At 54.7% G+C, this 16112-nt stretch overlaps 1 protein-coding gene across 1 annotated transcript; it reads left to right on the top strand.

The window, feature by feature from the left end:
* The first annotated feature begins 6110 nt into the window (after positions 1–6110).
* Positions 6111–10947, top strand: EN2 (engrailed homeobox 2). Its single transcript, XM_003792022.1, has 2 exons — positions 6111–7050; positions 10003–10947. Exons 1-2 carry the CDS (start codon positions 6366–6368, stop codon positions 10317–10319), a joined length of 1002 nt encoding a protein of 333 aa, XP_003792070.1. The 5' UTR covers positions 6111–6365; the 3' UTR covers positions 10320–10947.
* The last annotated feature ends 5165 nt before the right edge of the window (positions 10948–16112 follow it).

Here is a 16112-nt window from a genome sequence, read left to right as displayed (position 1 = left end):
ATGGGGAGATCAGGCCTTCACTAATGCTGAGGGCAGGTGCCCGTGATTCGAGCTTGACACCGGTGCCCTTCCGAGTGTGAGCGCAGGAAGGTCATTACTGAGCCTTCGTACTTGTGAAAGGTCGCTCTGCTTCACAGGGGCTTCTTTACTTAACACAGGAATTGGCTGATAGGGACTCACATAAACAAACTCAAACCCCTAAGTATGAGGATGTACGTCAGTTAAAGATACTCAAGCTAAAGAAATAACTAACTGTTGAACTTGGAAGACTTGATCAGCAATTTAACCAAGTAGACTAATGTTTGAATTTAATTCACAATGTAATCACCCTTTTATATAAGACTATGTACCCTTTATATATTTATATTCAATGAAGGAGAAAAGAAATCAATTCCATGACTTTAGCAACATACATTTAAAACATCCCATCCCCTAACTTAACCAGCACGTAACTCTAAGTGAGACCCCCCAGTAAAGCACTGTTCAGTTATTGTGGTTTGGGGGAGTGCAGTGATTGTTGGGGCAATTTCTTCCTTCCACTAAACCTAGGCTACCGGGTTATCCTCCAACTAGCTGCAGGTAGTTTGGCTGGATGGACCCAGGCAATTTGAGTTTAACCTGTGTTGTACTTTCCTAAACTTCTGTAAATCTCTAGCCACTCAAACTATATTTCAAAAATGCTGGGAAGTCAGTTTGTAGGCGTTTATGCAGCACCCGCCTCTCTGTGATTACCTGAGGCCTGTAGGGAAAGAAAGAGAAGAAAAGAAACTTCAAGCACTGTGAAGGGAAACAGGAGTTTCCTTTTGAATATTTTGTTTTGTTTTCCAAGGTCAAAAGGAAGACTGTGGATTGATACTAGAATTTCTTCTCTCTGTAAATGATTGTAAGGTTGGAGAGGGTGGATCATTTTTTTCCCGAAGCTCATTATCTTTTTATGTGTTTTTGCCTTTCGTTTTGTCTGTTTTGCTGTGCTTCCATTCCTCAAATGCCTCTGCCAAAGTAATTTTACTCCTTGACTCTAGATTATTTGGAATGTGACACTTTCTTCTTGATTGCTGCAGTTTTTGAGGGGACAGTCTCACTACAGTCCAGACTTTAGGATGTGCAGCAATCTGTCCTCTCAACCATGGCTCAAAACGGCCGGTCCAGGGAAAATCCACCCAGACCCCAAGACCAGACCCCAGAATGCAGGTGTGCTTGATACAGGTGCAGGACTCCGCCTTTAACCGAAGTGGGCCCAGTTTCCATACAGGTCCAAATTTATGGGATTAAGAACAGCAGTAAAGCAGAAAAGAGGGTGTGGGAAGTGAGCCATTTCCAGGAAAATCAAGTCGTGCAAAGCAAGAGTCCTCTGGCCAAGGGAGGGTCAGCCACCGGCCCTACTGTGGATTTGGTTTGGGTGTGGGGTCACTAGCACAAGGAAAGGCATCCTTCACATTCTCCTGAAGAAAGTCCGTTTTCATGAGAAACCATGTTAAGAACAGGAAACGGTTTCTGAACCTTCAGTGTCCAGCTCTGGATAACTGCCCACCTCTCTCATGCCCCTGGCACTGGGGCTGAGCACCCAGCTGGGACAGGGGGGCGGTCCTTGGTGGGTTCCTCACCCATTCGGCTTCCCCGACACCCAGGGAGCTTTGGCTCCACGCAGGTGCTCCTGCAGCGTCCAGCAGAGCCCGACGACCCTCAAGGCCACTGCCCGCCGCTGCCTGCCGCCCTCCGCAGCCGCGCCCGAGCCTCCGCCGGCGCCAACACACCGACCAGGCTCTGCCCCACTCTATGGCCGCGCCCCTGGCGGGCCTGGGGCGAGGACGAGGACGGGCGAAGCGCCAGACTTCACAAGGGCTTGTGTGCCCCCAGTCCCCACGACACTTCCAGGCTCGCCACTGCTATGGTTAACCCCTTCCTTCCTGGGGTTATTCTGCGTGGTCTCTAACTCCAGGCCCCAGCCCGGAGTTAGCCTGCTAGGTCTCAGGGCCAGTCCTCCTCCGCTCACCTGGTGAGCACACACGCCCGCCCTCTGTGCTCTCTGTCCCCGCCCGACCTGTCCCCTTACCCTCCTTGCCCTGCCCCTTCGCTCCGGCCTTTGTCTGCAGGCCGGGTCCCTCTGTGCTCCTGGCCTAACAGTGGCGTTCCTCCCCTCCACCCCAGTTGCCTGCCCGCGCCCGGGGCCTGGCTGTGCGTGGCGGACCCAGCTGATTTCGGGGTGGAAATTTCGCCCTCAGGAACCGTTGGACATCTCTACCCCAGAGTGACAAGGCCCGCGGCAAGCGAAGGGCGCTCTTGGCCTTGGTTGTTCCGAGAGTCCCCAGGAGAACCTAGAGAAACCAGGGCAGCGAGGGGACAGCCAGCGGCCGGAGGAGACACCCTCCACTGCCTCGTGTTAAGAAACATGGGAGGCGGAATCCGCAGCCTGGCGCCCAGAGTCTCCTGAGGCTTCGCCGAGGTTTTACTTGCACTGTTAGCATCAAGGTCGTTGAGTCCGCCATGTCCGGGAGCCAAGTCCCCTCACTCTCTCCGAGGCCCCTTTGTGTAGGAGCCTCGGGAACAGGGAAGGCAGTTCTCCGCAGGCGGGTGCGCTGCGCTGCTCCCCAGCCCGGGAGAGGGTGGAAGGGCAGCGGGGTTCCGGGGCCGGAGCCCCATTTTACGTTCTGAAGAAACAAATCCCCCGTACCGGGTGGGTCGTCTGACTGCGCTCAGGGAAGACGCCTCGGGGGCGGCACGGCGGCGGGGCAGAGGGAGAAGGCGCAGGGCTGTGGCCAAAACGCTGCAGCCGCACCTTCGTCCCACCGACCCGGGTCGGGAGGAGAGAACCACAAGCTGCGGCCCCACGTCCTCTGAAAGCACAGCGACCCGGAGGCCGGCACACTTAGAGGCGTCCCGAAACTGCCTGTGGAGCTGTCTGTGTTTGGGAAATGAGGGCCTCACCGCCCCTGGGCCCTCCAGCGTCCTGCAGCTCCCCCTCCCTCCTCCTGGCCACTCGCACCCAACTCCTTCCCAGAGTGGTTTTCCTATTAGGGCCCACTTTGGGTGGCCTGCTACCCGGGATTCTCCCTCCCCTCGTTTCTTTCTCTGCCCTATACCTTCTTCCACCTCCCCTGCCTCCAGGTGAGTAAAACAGGACTTCCCTTCTGCCTCCGACCACCTGACACTGCTGCCTGCAGTCCCCATGTGCGGAGTCCCGGTCCCACCCACAGCCGGGTGGAAATAACACCCTGCTTTTCAGAGTTTATGTTGCAGATACGAATTTGGGTCCTGACGGCAAAAAAGAACACAGCTGGTGTCCCGTATCTTGGGCTCACATGAAGCAGAGGCAGGGAGAAGCCAAAGTTGCTAACGAAACTGGATACTACTTCTCAGGAGATTGTCTAATTTGTCTCCCTGGGACAGGTGGGAAAATTAACCTAGGATGGTTTTGCAGGACGCAAGACAGCTCTGAGTCCACCTTCCACCCACACCACCTTCAGGAGACCTTAGATAATTTGGATAACCTATTCCCTGCCTAGTGGTTACTAGAGTGCCCAGGGTTGAAGGCAATGTCCTCCCCCCACCCAGACCCTAAGCCTGTGTCAGTAGGATTTCCCACCAACCCCATTTTCCTAAAAGCAGGTAGACTATAAGATTCATTTTTTGAGACCCAGGGAGGACCCCTGGCAGGTATGTGCCCTGCCAGAAAATTGAATCAGGAGCCCTTCAATGGAGGGCAAGTGGAGGGAAGCAGGAAGAGAGATAAGAGTTACCCCAAGAAATGGCTTCCCCACCCTGACAGAGGACAGGTGACATTAACCCAGAGCCTGCCACCCCTGGCCATCTGCCTGCCCCACCTGCCACCTTTAGCAGCTAGATGACCCAGCCCCGCACTGCCTCCCCCCACACCCCCACACTCCTCCCTCAGGTTATTTCCCCTGAGAGCAATGCTTTGGTCACTGTCATGTCTCCCTGCCACCCAGCCAACACTCTGAAGCCTGCTGTTGGTGGGTGGGCAGAGCTAGTCAGAGCAAGGACAGGACATTGGTCAGTATGTGAGGGGCACCCAGAAAGGGCAGGGCACACCCTTCAAGCCTCTAGGTGGCCTGGCAGACCACACTGCCTGAGGGTATTTGCCCTAGATCCCCTGCATTTTCTGGTGCAGCAGCTCCCCACTGGCTCAGTTCCTGGGGAGACCTGGGCTCCTGGGCACCCTGCAGCTGCCCAGGGCAGCCAGTCCTGGGTGTCCCTTGCTGCCCTCCCTCTGTCCACCCCTGAGGGTGCTCATGCCATCTGAAGGCTTCCACATCCTCAGAGCTGCCCGATTGGATATTTCTTGGAGTTCACGGATGTCCATTAAAATGCATTGTAAGTGATGGACTGGACAGTCTGACATAGCTACTGTGTTTGGTGGAGACAGAGCACAGAGGAAGGAGAATGAGGGAGGAGGGGAAGAAAAGAGGAAACAGAAGTCTGAGTTGGACATTATGACAGCAGCTGGAGAAAAGTTTATAAAAGGGTAAAAAGAAGAGGAGAAACAAATCCGAGACTCCAGCCCCCACAGACTCTTAATTCTTTCAAAGTGTCTCTGCTCTCCTATGACATTCATTTAAAGAATTTTAAGACAAAGAAAGTAAGGTAAAGGGCCAGTAGCTCCTCTATGGGTGGGTGGGTGGTGACCGGCGGGTTAGGAGCGGCAGGCCTCCTCAGTACTGAGTATGTGCTCTCAGGATGGTTCTGAAGCATTGACTGACCTCTTTCCTCTGCAAAAAATAGTAAGATTCAGTAATAAGCCCTGTCGTTCCTTTATTTCTCCCTCTGCAAATGAGCCTCCAGCTGTATCCCCAGCTCCTGCGAATCTGTATGCAAGTTTCCCCGGGACCAGTGTCCGGGTGGAATGCTCCAGTATACACGCGCCGCCGCACACGCACACGCACATACGCACACTTACAATAAACGTCCGCAGGGGGAGTGTCCTGCGCCAGCTCTGCGTTTAAGACAGGAAGCTGCTGGGTTACCAAAGTCAAACGTGAGTGACAATATTCATGCTCACCAGCAAGGAAAGAGGGCTACAAAAGTCCCTTTGTATCTCAGCAGCCCATTTAATATTATTTATGCATTTTGTGCAAGGAATTGTGGGATTTCTCCCCACAGTAAACAATATGGAAATGTTAAAAATACAATCTACCAGTGCATGTCCACATACGCACACCAGGATGACCTGATGCAGCTGTCGCGGGGTTCCTGCGATCCCTGAACGGAGAAGCCACAGGAGAAGCGCGACTGGGCTCAGGAGACGTGGTCCTGGTCTCGCAGGGTTGGGGGCTCCCGTACGTTGAGTAGGAGGACGCGGCCGCTTTAAGGGGGGGAGGGGCGGCGATGGAGGGGAGGGGCGGCGGGTGGCTCCTGTCACCCAGCGGCCGCGGGCGCGTCACGTGGACGCGCGGCGAGGCGGTCATTGGCTCGAGGCACGTGTCCAGGAGACCGGCCTGCGACGTCACTCGAGGGGGCTCTGTTAAAAATAAGAACAAAAATCCAGAGTGAAAGTGTCTCAGGTTGCGCTAAGTGGCCTGGAAATTTCCCGAGCCCGCGAGGAGGCCGAGGCGGCGTGGGCACGCGGACCGCGAGGAAGCGCGGGTGGCCCAGCCCGGCCCGGCCGGGCCCTCGCCTCCCGTCCTTCACCCATGCGACTCGGGCCGCGGGTCTCCGCGGGGCTCGGCTGGGGCGCGGCCGCACACTGGTGGGGCGCCCCGGCCCTCAGAGGGGCGGCGGCCCCTTGGAGGGGGCCCAGAAGCCGGCGGAGAGCAGTACGGGCCCGCGGGCCTTCATGTGCGTGTTAGCGACGGCGGGCTCGCTGACCGCTGGCGCCCCGCACCCTCGAGGGCTGGCCGGGGCGCGTGGGCAGGGACGGCCGGGTGGCGGCGGCGTCCGGAGCCGGAGCCAGCCCGGGCAGGCTTGAGTGCGAGGAGCGTTCTGCCTGCATGCACGCAGCTCTAGCCCCGGGCGGCCGAGGCGGTGGCGCCAGAGCCGGAGGCGCCAGGACGCGGATAGGAGCGCGAAGCCCGGAGGCGCCCCGGGTCCCTGCTGGACCACGGTAACTGTCTAGATCCGAGCTGCGCTGCAAAGAGTAGGACCTGACTCTTGAATCTCCCGGCGTCTGAGCGAGCCAGGCAACTCTTGATATTTTTTTAAAAAACATAACTCGTGGATTCGAACGTGGCTCCACTCCGAGCGCGGCGGGAGACTTGTAGGACTCCAGCCCTGGCGGTGGCCACGGCGCACGCCCTTGGGAGACTCGGCGGGGTGCGGGCGCGGGGCGCTCCGTTTGAGCCGCGTCTGGGTCGAAGGCTGGTTTGGAGGGCGGTACCCAGAGAACCAATTTAGGATTTGCTGTGAACAGCATGGAGGAGAATGACCCCAAACCCAGCGAAGCGGCGGCGGTGGAGGGGCAGCAGCAGCCGGAATCCCACCCCAGCGGCGGCTCCGGCGGCGGTGGCTGCAGCCCCGGCGACGCGGACACTGGGCGCCGGCGGGCTCTGATGCTGCCCGCTGTCCTGCAGGCGCCGGGCAACCACCACCAGCACCCGCACCGCATCACCAACTTCTTCATCGACAACATCCTAAGGCCGGAGTTCGGCCGACGAAAGGACGCGGGAACGTGCTTTGCTGGCGCTAGCGGAGGAAGAGGCGGCAGCGCCAGCGGCGAAGGCGGTGCGAGTGGTGCGGAGGGAGGTGGCGGCGCGGGGGGTGCGGAGCAGCGCCTTTTGGGGTCCGGCTCCCGGGAGCCCCGGCAGAACCCACCTTGTGCACCTGGTGCTGGCGTGCCGTTACCCGCCGGTGGCAGCGATTCCTCGGGTGATGGGGAAGGCGGGTCCAAGACACTCTCGCTGCACGGCGGGGCCAAGAAAGTCAGCGACCCTGGAGGCCCCCTGGACGGGGCGCTCAAGGCCCGCGGCTTGGGCGGCGGCGACCTGTCGGTGAGCTCTGACTCGGACAGCTCGCAGGCTAGCGCCAACCTGGGCGCGCAACCCATGCTCTGGCCGGCCTGGGTGTACTGCACGCGCTACTCTGACCGGCCTTCTTCAGGTGAGCCCGGGGGAACTATGCGTTCCGGCTTGCCGGGGGGGGGGGGGGGGGTGGGGCGGGGGGGACGGGGGGGGGGGGGGGGGGGGGGGGGGAGGCCTGCGGAACCAAGGGGCGGTAGCGCGGGAAGTTACCGGCAGCAAAAAGACATCACAAGCACCCTCACCCCTCGCGCGCGCGCACACACACACAAAGACGCACGCATTGGGCATTGTATGCAGCGGGTGCTGGCCGGAGCAGGCCAAGAATGCCCCGGCAGGATGAATTCGCTGGGGAGTACCGACTTCCTCAGAACAGCAGGAGGGGTAAGGGCTCCCCTCCTTCTCTATACCCCCACCCGCCTCGCCGCCCTCCTCTCTCTGCTCTCCGTTTCTGCGGCATTTCTTGGTGCCGCTCGCCGGCCTTTTCCTGACTGCAGTTTATTTGGTGGGAATGGGCTGGCTGGAAGACAGGCCAAGAATCGAAAACTCTCAACTCTGTCCCCCCATCTTTCAACTCCCAGGCCTGGACCACGCCCCAGCCCTCCCCCAGACCCAGACTCCTCTTATGATCCAGTTAGCCCAGATATAGTGGGGGAAGAAAGGGCAAAAGCCATCACTGCTCTTCCTAATGTCCTTTCTGCCTAGGCTGACCGGAGATGTAGGGAGTCTCAGGGGAAGGAGGAAACAGGAGCCCTTTCCCCTTCCCGGACTTCATTTGCCCCGCGCTGTGCAGCTCAGCGCCCTCCTGCACACAGCAGGGACCGGAGAGGCAGCAACGGGGTGTCCGGGGTGTCCTGGGGCCTAGGGATAGGAAAGGAGCAGTTTTTGTAGGGGTGTGTGGAGGTACTGGGTGAATTATTTTGTATATCTGGGGTTTTTTAACCTGAATTCATGTCCTTGTAAAAATCACAAACTGCATTAGTTTCGAGTCTGTGGGAACCGCCATTAAGAGTGGGCTGTATTTGTCCTGGAGCTGACCGCGGACCCCCTCTTCTCCAAACCAACTATTTTGCAGGATCGTTTACCCAGATCAGTGCAGGACCGATTCAGCCCCTGGCTGACTTCCCCCAGAAATATGTGTGCAGATTTAGGATGAAGTTCAGATTCCTCCACCTAGATCTGAAATTTGCTCCATTGTTCTCGTCTCCCTCCTTTGTTAATATTTAATTAACATATAGGCTCACAAAGCCGGTCTGCTCCGGAGGAGCCTCAGCCCCGCTTTGTGCGGCGGCCGCGGGAGCTGGCAGCACGGCTGGCCCCAGCCCCGGAAAAGAACGTTTCTGGTTATGTTTCCTGGCGCTTTAGGGGTGCAGAGTTCTCGGTTCTTGCAGAAGTAGAGGTTTGATTTTATTTCCTAGACACTTGTTTGCCTTTTGAAAAGGAACAAAAAAGTGTTTTGGGGAGATTTCTTTCTGAGAAATGTAGTCTTTTTGAGGGCAAAATTATGTGTGCACCAAGTAGGGCCACAGACCAGAGGCGCTTGGGAAGAGACGCTCAGAACACGAGGCTGCGCCGTCCCAGCAGGCGCCGGCCTCTCCGACCTCCATGCCATCTCCTTCCCGCTTCTCCGTCCTGCCGGCCTCCGCCACAATCCGGACGTGGCACCAAAGCAGGCCCGTCGCCCACCAGGGGTGGAGCCCTGGGGCTGAGTGCCACAGTGGTCCAGTGTGACGGTGGAGATGGGTGTGAGCGTGGGTGTGCTTTAGAAACAAAAATCCTTGATCTCCTCCTCTGGTGCCCACAGCTCCCTTCTGGGTTGGCTTCCCTGAGAGCACACAGGCTCGGGGTCGCCCTCTTCCACCCTCCTGGCCTGAGAGGGGAGCAGCCTCAGCCGTCTCTCAGGCACAGCTCTCCACCATATCTGCCCAGGCCTCAGGTTTCAGGCTGAAGGGGGGGCTCTGCCTACTCCAGCCTTGCCAGGGGCCTCACAGATGAACAGAAACGCAGACTAGAGGCAGTGGCCCTGCCTGCCTCTTCTCTCACAGGGCACACCAAAAACCAACCGTTTTTAAGCTCCTCCTTCTGCCCTCCCTGCTCAACCCTTTTCCCAGGCTCCTGGGATCCGGCACCATCCTGCCCAAAATGTGGAAACAACTGACTCCGTGAGGAAGAGGCTGCCAAGGAGTCACAATATGAATCCCTAGTGGGGAGGTTGGAAGTGTGGACCTGCCCAAGGTCAGCTGGGTACCCTGCTACCTCCTGCCTCCAGGTTCAGGGGCAAGAGGGGCAGGTTATGGACCCAGAGCCAAATTCCCTCTCCTGGACAGGGACTGCCAGTGGGGGAAGAAGGAGCTGCCAGTGACCTAGTGCTCCTTTAGTGAGCCTGGAAGGATGTGTGCTCCATCGCACCCTAAAGGAACGGATGAACTTGGGCTCACAGAACCATGGGTGGCAGTCAGAAAGGGGAGAGGGTGGAGGCAGATGCTCTGGGCCCTTCTGTTCTCAAGACCTGCTTGCCCTTGGCCGGCACCCTGTGGGGTTCCCATTGCAGTCCCCAGGGCTCCTGCTTCCCTGTCTGCTCTGTGGTCTTCCCCAATCTTCCCCCCAGCACTCTTCTCTTCCAGCACCTACTCCCATCCTTATTCCTAGATAGACAACTTGAAAAAGGACTAGGAAAAAACATGCCAGAAAGTCTGTTCTTTTGGTTTAATTTAGTTTTACTTTTATCTGGAGAACTTCACTTGTGATAGACCTTCCCTACGCCTGCTCTTTACCCCAATCCTACCCCTTACCAGACTTCCCTGCCCAGGTTGAGGAGGTCAGTGGGAGTCCACACCCAGTCCCACCTCCATCCCAACTTCTTGGGAGGTCAGTCTTGAGTTTGTCTTTAACTGAGTCACTTTCCCCCTTGGAGCCCTGTGTCCTTCCCAGAGCGTGTTGGGCGCCTCACCTCTGGGTGAGAAAATAGGCCTCCCAGCCATGGGTGACCCGTGTTGGGTGACCTGTGTTATCTCTGTCCACCATGTCTATCCAGGTCCCAGATCTCGAAAACCAAAGAAGAAGAACCCGAACAGAGAGGACAAGCGTCCGCGCACAGCCTTCACCGCCGAGCAGCTGCAGAGGCTCAAGGCCGAGTTCCAGACCAACAGGTACCTGACAGAGCAGCGGCGCCAGAGTCTGGCGCAGGAGCTCAGCCTCAACGAGTCACAGATCAAGATTTGGTTCCAGAACAAGCGCGCCAAGATCAAGAAGGCCACAGGCAACAAGAACACGCTGGCCGTGCACCTCATGGCTCAGGGCCTGTACAACCACTCCACCACCGCCAAGGAGGGGAAGTCGGACAGCGAGTAGGGCAGCGGGTAGGTCCCGGAGTCAGCTCAGTCCGTGCTGAACAATGCAATAATTTAAAATCATAAATAAAGGGCCAGTGTATAAAGATTATACCAGCATTAATAGTGAAAATATCGTGTATTAGCTATGGTTCTGCAATATTCTATGTATATATAATTTACAGGTGGTATAAAATCCAAAAATCTGACTATAAAATATTTTTTGAGTTTTTTGTGTTTATAAGATTATGCTAATTTTATTATTTTTCTTTTTTTCAAAGTGGGCTGCTTAGGGTTTTATCTTTTTTAATTCCCTGAGCTTCACTATAGGACATCATTGGACATTTTTTTTATTATTTCAAAAGAAGAAAAAAATTAAAACAACTTGCTGAAGTCCAAAGATTTTTATTGCTGCATTTCACACGACTGTGAACCGAATAAATAGCTCCTATTTGGTCTATGAGTTATGCCACTTTGTTTGTGTTGGCTTGGTAAGGACAGCAAGAGGCACCCCCAGCCTCAGCCAGCCAGGGCCACCCAGAGCCTGGGCCAGTGACCTAGATTTCTTAGGGAGTGAAGGGGAGCTGCCTGGGAAAGGGGACTGTCAGGGTCCTTGGACCAGTTCCGGGGCTCGGCCAGGGGAAGCTGCCTTGCTCATTGGCGCTGGCCGCTGCAGCTTCAGGCTCCCTCTTCTTGCCCTCCAGGGGCCTTTCTCCCTCCTTCTCCTCCCTCTCCTCTCCTCCCCCTTGCCCTCCTCCCCTTTTTCCTCCTCCTTCCTCCTTTTCCTCTTCCTCCTCCCCTTTCTCCTCCTCCTCTCCCTTTCCTCCCCACCCCCCTTGCTAAGGTTGGCCAGTTTGCCTGTGTCTGTATGTCTGTCTCAGTATCTCTGTCCCCAGTCTCGGCACCAAGCTTCCCACCCCAGCACGGCACTGTCTCTGCAGGCAGGCGTTGCTTCAGGGCTCTGAGGCCCTGCCCAAGCATGTGGCCTGGAGCCCTCAGCAGCGGAGTGAGCCTCCTCTCCCTGGCCCGGGAATTTCCTGCAGAGCCAACAGCCAGCCCGCTTTCTAGCCAGGGCCCTCTAATGGGACATAGGTCCCCCACCACTGGGCGGGCAGAGGGCTCCTGCCACTGTCTGACTCTTCCTTTTCTTACCTATTTTTTCTTTTTATTATTTTTTCTTTTTTTTGGAGTAGCCGCTTCTGCTATAGAGAACAGTCTTCCAAGAGTAACACACATATAGGTACACGTGTATACATATGTACATACGTGTGTATATGCAGGCACACATAACCAGGCGTGTATGAGTCCACAGTTCTGGAACATGTGGCTACCTTGACTTTCAAAGGAACTCAGACTCCTAGAAGAAGGAAGAAAAGGTGTAAATACTCATTTCCTATCACTTTTTGTCTTTTCTTGTTTTTTTTAAAATATACATTTTATTTTTTGAAGGTGTGGTACAGTGTAAATTAAATATATTCAATATATTCCCCACCAAGTACATATATATAAAAACAAACACATTATCTATATATAACTCCAGACTGTCTTCTGTTTAGTGTATGGGAAAGATGTGTCCAAATGTCCGTCTGTGGCCAGGGCAGCCGGGGGTGCCCAGGGCTGAGCCAGGAGTGAGGCTGTCTACCCAGGACTGAGGGTGAACTTTTCTCTTTGCCTTAAACCTCTTTATTTCACTGCTGATAGTAGTTTTACTTTGTACATAATAGTATAAACCTTTTAAAAAAGGAAACTATAAAAACAAAAGTTGTAATTTAAAAGCCTGTGAATAACCATCTGCTGCTTAGGAAACTCAATGAAATGACATGCCTTTTTAGCAAAAAGAAAAGTTGGTTTTTTGTTCATCAAACCTGTGCATTTTACAACTCCAATATCAAATATTTATCTTACGAGAAATGAATGAATGTTTCTATTTACAACTGTGGTTATCAAAATTGTGAACATTCCCCCCTGCATTTTTGTGTGTTTAAATTCTTGAAAGTTACATTAAATAAAAACAACCCACCTCTTTGTTATAAAATATTGGAGGTCCAAGGTGGAATGACTAGTTTTTCTAAGTGTGTTTCTGAGTCCAGGGGAACTGCCCTGAGCATCCTCCCCAATGCTCAGGTGCTTACTGCTTTTGCCCCATGTGGTACCATGTGCCAGGGTACCTATCTTTGCAGCAAGAGGCAAATTATTATAGTTTTTTAAAAATAGTTTGGATATCTCGAGTGTGAGCACTGAAAAACTAAAATAATTTAGGTCCATATTTCCTTGTTCAGAAATGTAATGCTATTCCATTGACTAAATCTTGTAAATCTTGCAGCGTTCAACAGGTCTCAGTCTGCTAGATACTCACTGGTTCTGCTTATGTGCCCTGGGCCATGGGGAGCACCTTGGTGCTGAACCTGGGACCAAGAGACTCTCCTTTTTAAAGCAGCATTTTTTGTTTAACTTTTGTTGTTTTTAATGCCTCTACCCCAGAAAAAGGCCTCGCAGTGGTTCTGCTGGAGGAGAGGGGGTGGAGGGAAGGAACCAGCTTAGCCCGCTGACTGAGCCTCCAGAGTCCCCTCAGCTGGGAAGTGTTTGGGGTCTTTGAGTGGCCAATCACTGTATTTCCAAACATCTTAGCCGGAAAAGAAAAAAGTTTTCTCCCAGTAGAAGAAACTCAGAGACTAGTAAGGATCATCTGTTGCCAGAGGTGACCTTTTAGGAATTTTCTGTTTGATGCTGGTGCACTAGGCTGCCATGCTTCCCAGGCAAACACTGGGCCTCAGGATGGGCCATGAGGGTGCAGGAAGGCGGCTTGAGGGAGCCCTCCTGGGATGGGCAGACACATGGAGAGAGGGAGAGGGAGCTGGAGTCCCCTCCACCCCAGGCTTCAGAGTCCTCGCTGCTGTGAGTCCCAGCAGCACCCTAGCATCATCACTGATAGGGAAATACACATTCCCCTCGACTTCTGAACAGTTCGGAGGGTTCACAGATTTAAAAGAAAACAAAAAATTACTAGCACAACTTCTATTACTATATTAACCTTTCTCTTATTTTAATAAAAAAAGATAACATAGGAACATCAAGCAATTTTTTTAAAAATGTGTTTTGAAATACACTGGGAAGGAAGTAATGTACAACTTTGTAAGGTAATGAGTTCCCCATCCCCAGAGGTGATCAAGCATGCCCTAGGCTTACAATGCCATAGAGAGATTTTTCTTTTATTTCTCTAGTAGGGGATTGAACTGGATGAGCCCTTAGACCCTTGAAATGCTGAGATCCTTTTTCCTTTTTATTGTTATTTTTCTCTGATGTTTACTAGTTTTTTTTTTTGTTTGTTTGTTTTGAGACAGAGTCTCATTGTGTCGCCCTCAGTAGAGAGCGGAGGCATCACAGCTCATAGCAACCTTAAACTCTTGGGCTTATGCAATTCTTTTGCCTTAGCCTCCCAAGTAGTTGGGACTATCAGGCTCCTGCCACAATGCCTGGCTATTTTCAGAGATGAGGTCTCACTCTGCCTCAGGCTGATCTCAAACTTGTGAGCTCTGGCACTCTACCTGCCTGCACCTCCCAGAGTGCTGGGATTACAGGTGTGAACCACCACACCCAGCATAATTATTACATTTTGAAATTCAACAGCATATAATCTAATCTCTGAACTCCTGGACAGTCACTGCAGCACTTACCAGCCCACTCCCATCAGGACTGAGTGGAGACCAGAATCAGGCCTTCAGGGAAGATCCTGCTTCTTTCTAAAGTTTTTGGCCTACTGGGCTTTGCCTGTTCCCCACCCCCACCCTCAACTGATGGGCCTTGGATTTGGACCCAGACTGCAGACTCCAAAAGTTGGTGAAGCCCAGGCCAAATTGTTGCCCCAGAGAAAGTGATTTTTTAAGTGTGCAAAAGAGGAAAGCTCCTTTTACAGAGAAAGTCCTCAATCCCTCAGAGAGGGGGCTCCCACCCTGTCAGGCCCGACTGTGTCCGCAGGGCCCAGGCCGTGCTAAGACCACCATCCTTCCTAGCTAAGCAGACCCCAGGTGAGATTCTAGGAGTCCCAGCCCAGAAGAACCCACCACGGTCCCTCCCAGACCTGCCAGAGCAACCACCCCTGTAAAAGTGAAGGGCAGAAAGGCCCCAGCAGGGCATCTTGGTGCCCAGAGGCCCATCTCTGGTTGCATCCAGCTCTGCCAGCAGGACGGCATGGATGAGTCTGTACCCCAGGAAGGAGTCAGGATCCCAGCGCCAGTCCGCCCAAGGCCGCAGTGGGGACTCACCTTGAGCTTTCTCCTAAGGATCCTAGAAAAGGAGCTATCCAGGTGTCCTCAGGGATCAGCAAGAGCTCTCCAGCTCTTTTCTTATTTTCCTTGAGTGAAAAGGACAAATCAATAGGGGCTTGTAGACCGCTAGGCACAGGTGTGCCCGGCGGGCGTAGGTACAGTGCGCACAGCAAATACGCAGACACTATCTATGCAAATATGCTCGCCGGCTGGGAGGCAGCATTTGCTCGCTGGGGCTCTAGTAAAAGTCATTCTGTCTCCCGCTGGTTTAATATCCGACCTCCGCGGTCTCTACTCGCCTCGGCGGCTCCCCAAGCGCCCCCGGGAGGGTCCCGGCTCCACCGAAAACTGCAGGCTGCCAGGCGGAGCCGCCGCGCGCTGGGAGGTTAATAGCGACTGACGACGAAGAGCCACGGTGCAATTCTGAAAGCGCAGATTCGTTTGGCGAAGCAGAAACCAGCCTCCGGGGAGCCTGATCCCCAGCCCAGCACCCCATGCACACACGCGTTAGAGTCCCGCGCCGGGCCTCGGTGCATTTCGGGCCTATCTTGGAGGACCGCTAGGCCTTTTCTAGGCCTCGAAGCAGGGAGGGGTGGGGAGGGTGGGGAGGCGTAGCCACAAGCAGGACAGAGCTTTGGGTCTCCAGCCCCTAGGGACTCGCGGAGTCCAGTGCTTGCGTGGGGGGAAGCTTTGTGTGCGCCGTTGTGAGCCAGGTGGCCTTGCTGCGGCGCCGCACGAGCCCCAAGTAGACCATTCATGTTTTTATTAATAATCCCAAATACTTCATTATAATTATGCTGCCTGTCCATAGAAAATATAAGGCCATTCTTGAAATCGTCTGAAATGTAATAATATTCATTAAAGTGGCTCCTAATTATATGATTTAATCAAGCGTGGTGCGCCCCTGCTCTCGCTCTCTCGCTGGTAAGCCTGGCGGTGACAAGAGGTTATTATTATTGTTGTTGTTGATGGCCTCGTGCTAGCAGCCGCCCAGCTCTTCAGCTTAGATCCAGTTTTCTCTGAGCTATTTGGGGTAGCCCCGTTAATGGTACTGGGGCGCACTCACGGGGACCAGGTGAGGCCCAGGCCAGCTGCCCTGCTCCGGCCCCAACCCCAGGCCCATGCAAGGCCAGGATAACTCCTCTTGGAGGAGGATACGGCCTTCTCCATCCTCTTAGGGCTCTCAGAGTCCCGGCTGGACGCCTAGGCCAGCGTTCTGAGAAGGGGAACTTTGGGTTCGGAGCCCGGCCCCGCCCCATTGGCTGTCCCGCCCCCTCCAGGGCTGAGCCGGGTGCAGTGCGGTGAGCAGAAACAAAGAGTCGCCAAGATCTGCCTCCTGGGCCGCCTTTTCACCCCCGCAGCCTGGAAGGCGTCCCAGAGAGGCCCCGCCCCCCAGCCTCCCCAGAGACCCTGGAGGGAAGGGGAGCCAGACCCAGTGGCCCGGCCGGGCTGCCCAGGCCTGCAGCGCTTTTCTGGTGCAGACGGGTTGGCTGGGGAACGTAGGCGGGAAGGCTCCTCCATGGGGCCGCGGCACGGAGAGGATCACCATT

The sequence above is a fragment of the Otolemur garnettii genome, unplaced genomic scaffold (genome assembly GCF_000181295.1).
Source record: "Otolemur garnettii isolate 467f Iridium unplaced genomic scaffold, OtoGar3 scaffold00053, whole genome shotgun sequence".
Classification (NCBI taxonomy): Eukaryota; Metazoa; Chordata; class Mammalia; order Primates; family Galagidae; genus Otolemur; species Otolemur garnettii.
Note: the sequence above shows the minus strand (reverse complement) of the source record. Positions and strands in the feature narration are given on the sequence as shown.

What these genes read in the sequence shown, in the direction of transcription:
- EN2 (XM_003792022.1), top strand. Translation starts at nt 6,366, where the DNA reads ATGGAGGAGAATGACCCCAAACCCAGCGAAGCGGCGGCGGTGGAGGGG. An exon ending in CTCTGACCGGCCTTCTTCAG is followed by an intron (nt 7,051 to 10,002) that starts GTGAGCCCGGGG and finishes ATGTCTATCCAG; the next exon opens with GTCCCAGATCTCGAAAACCA.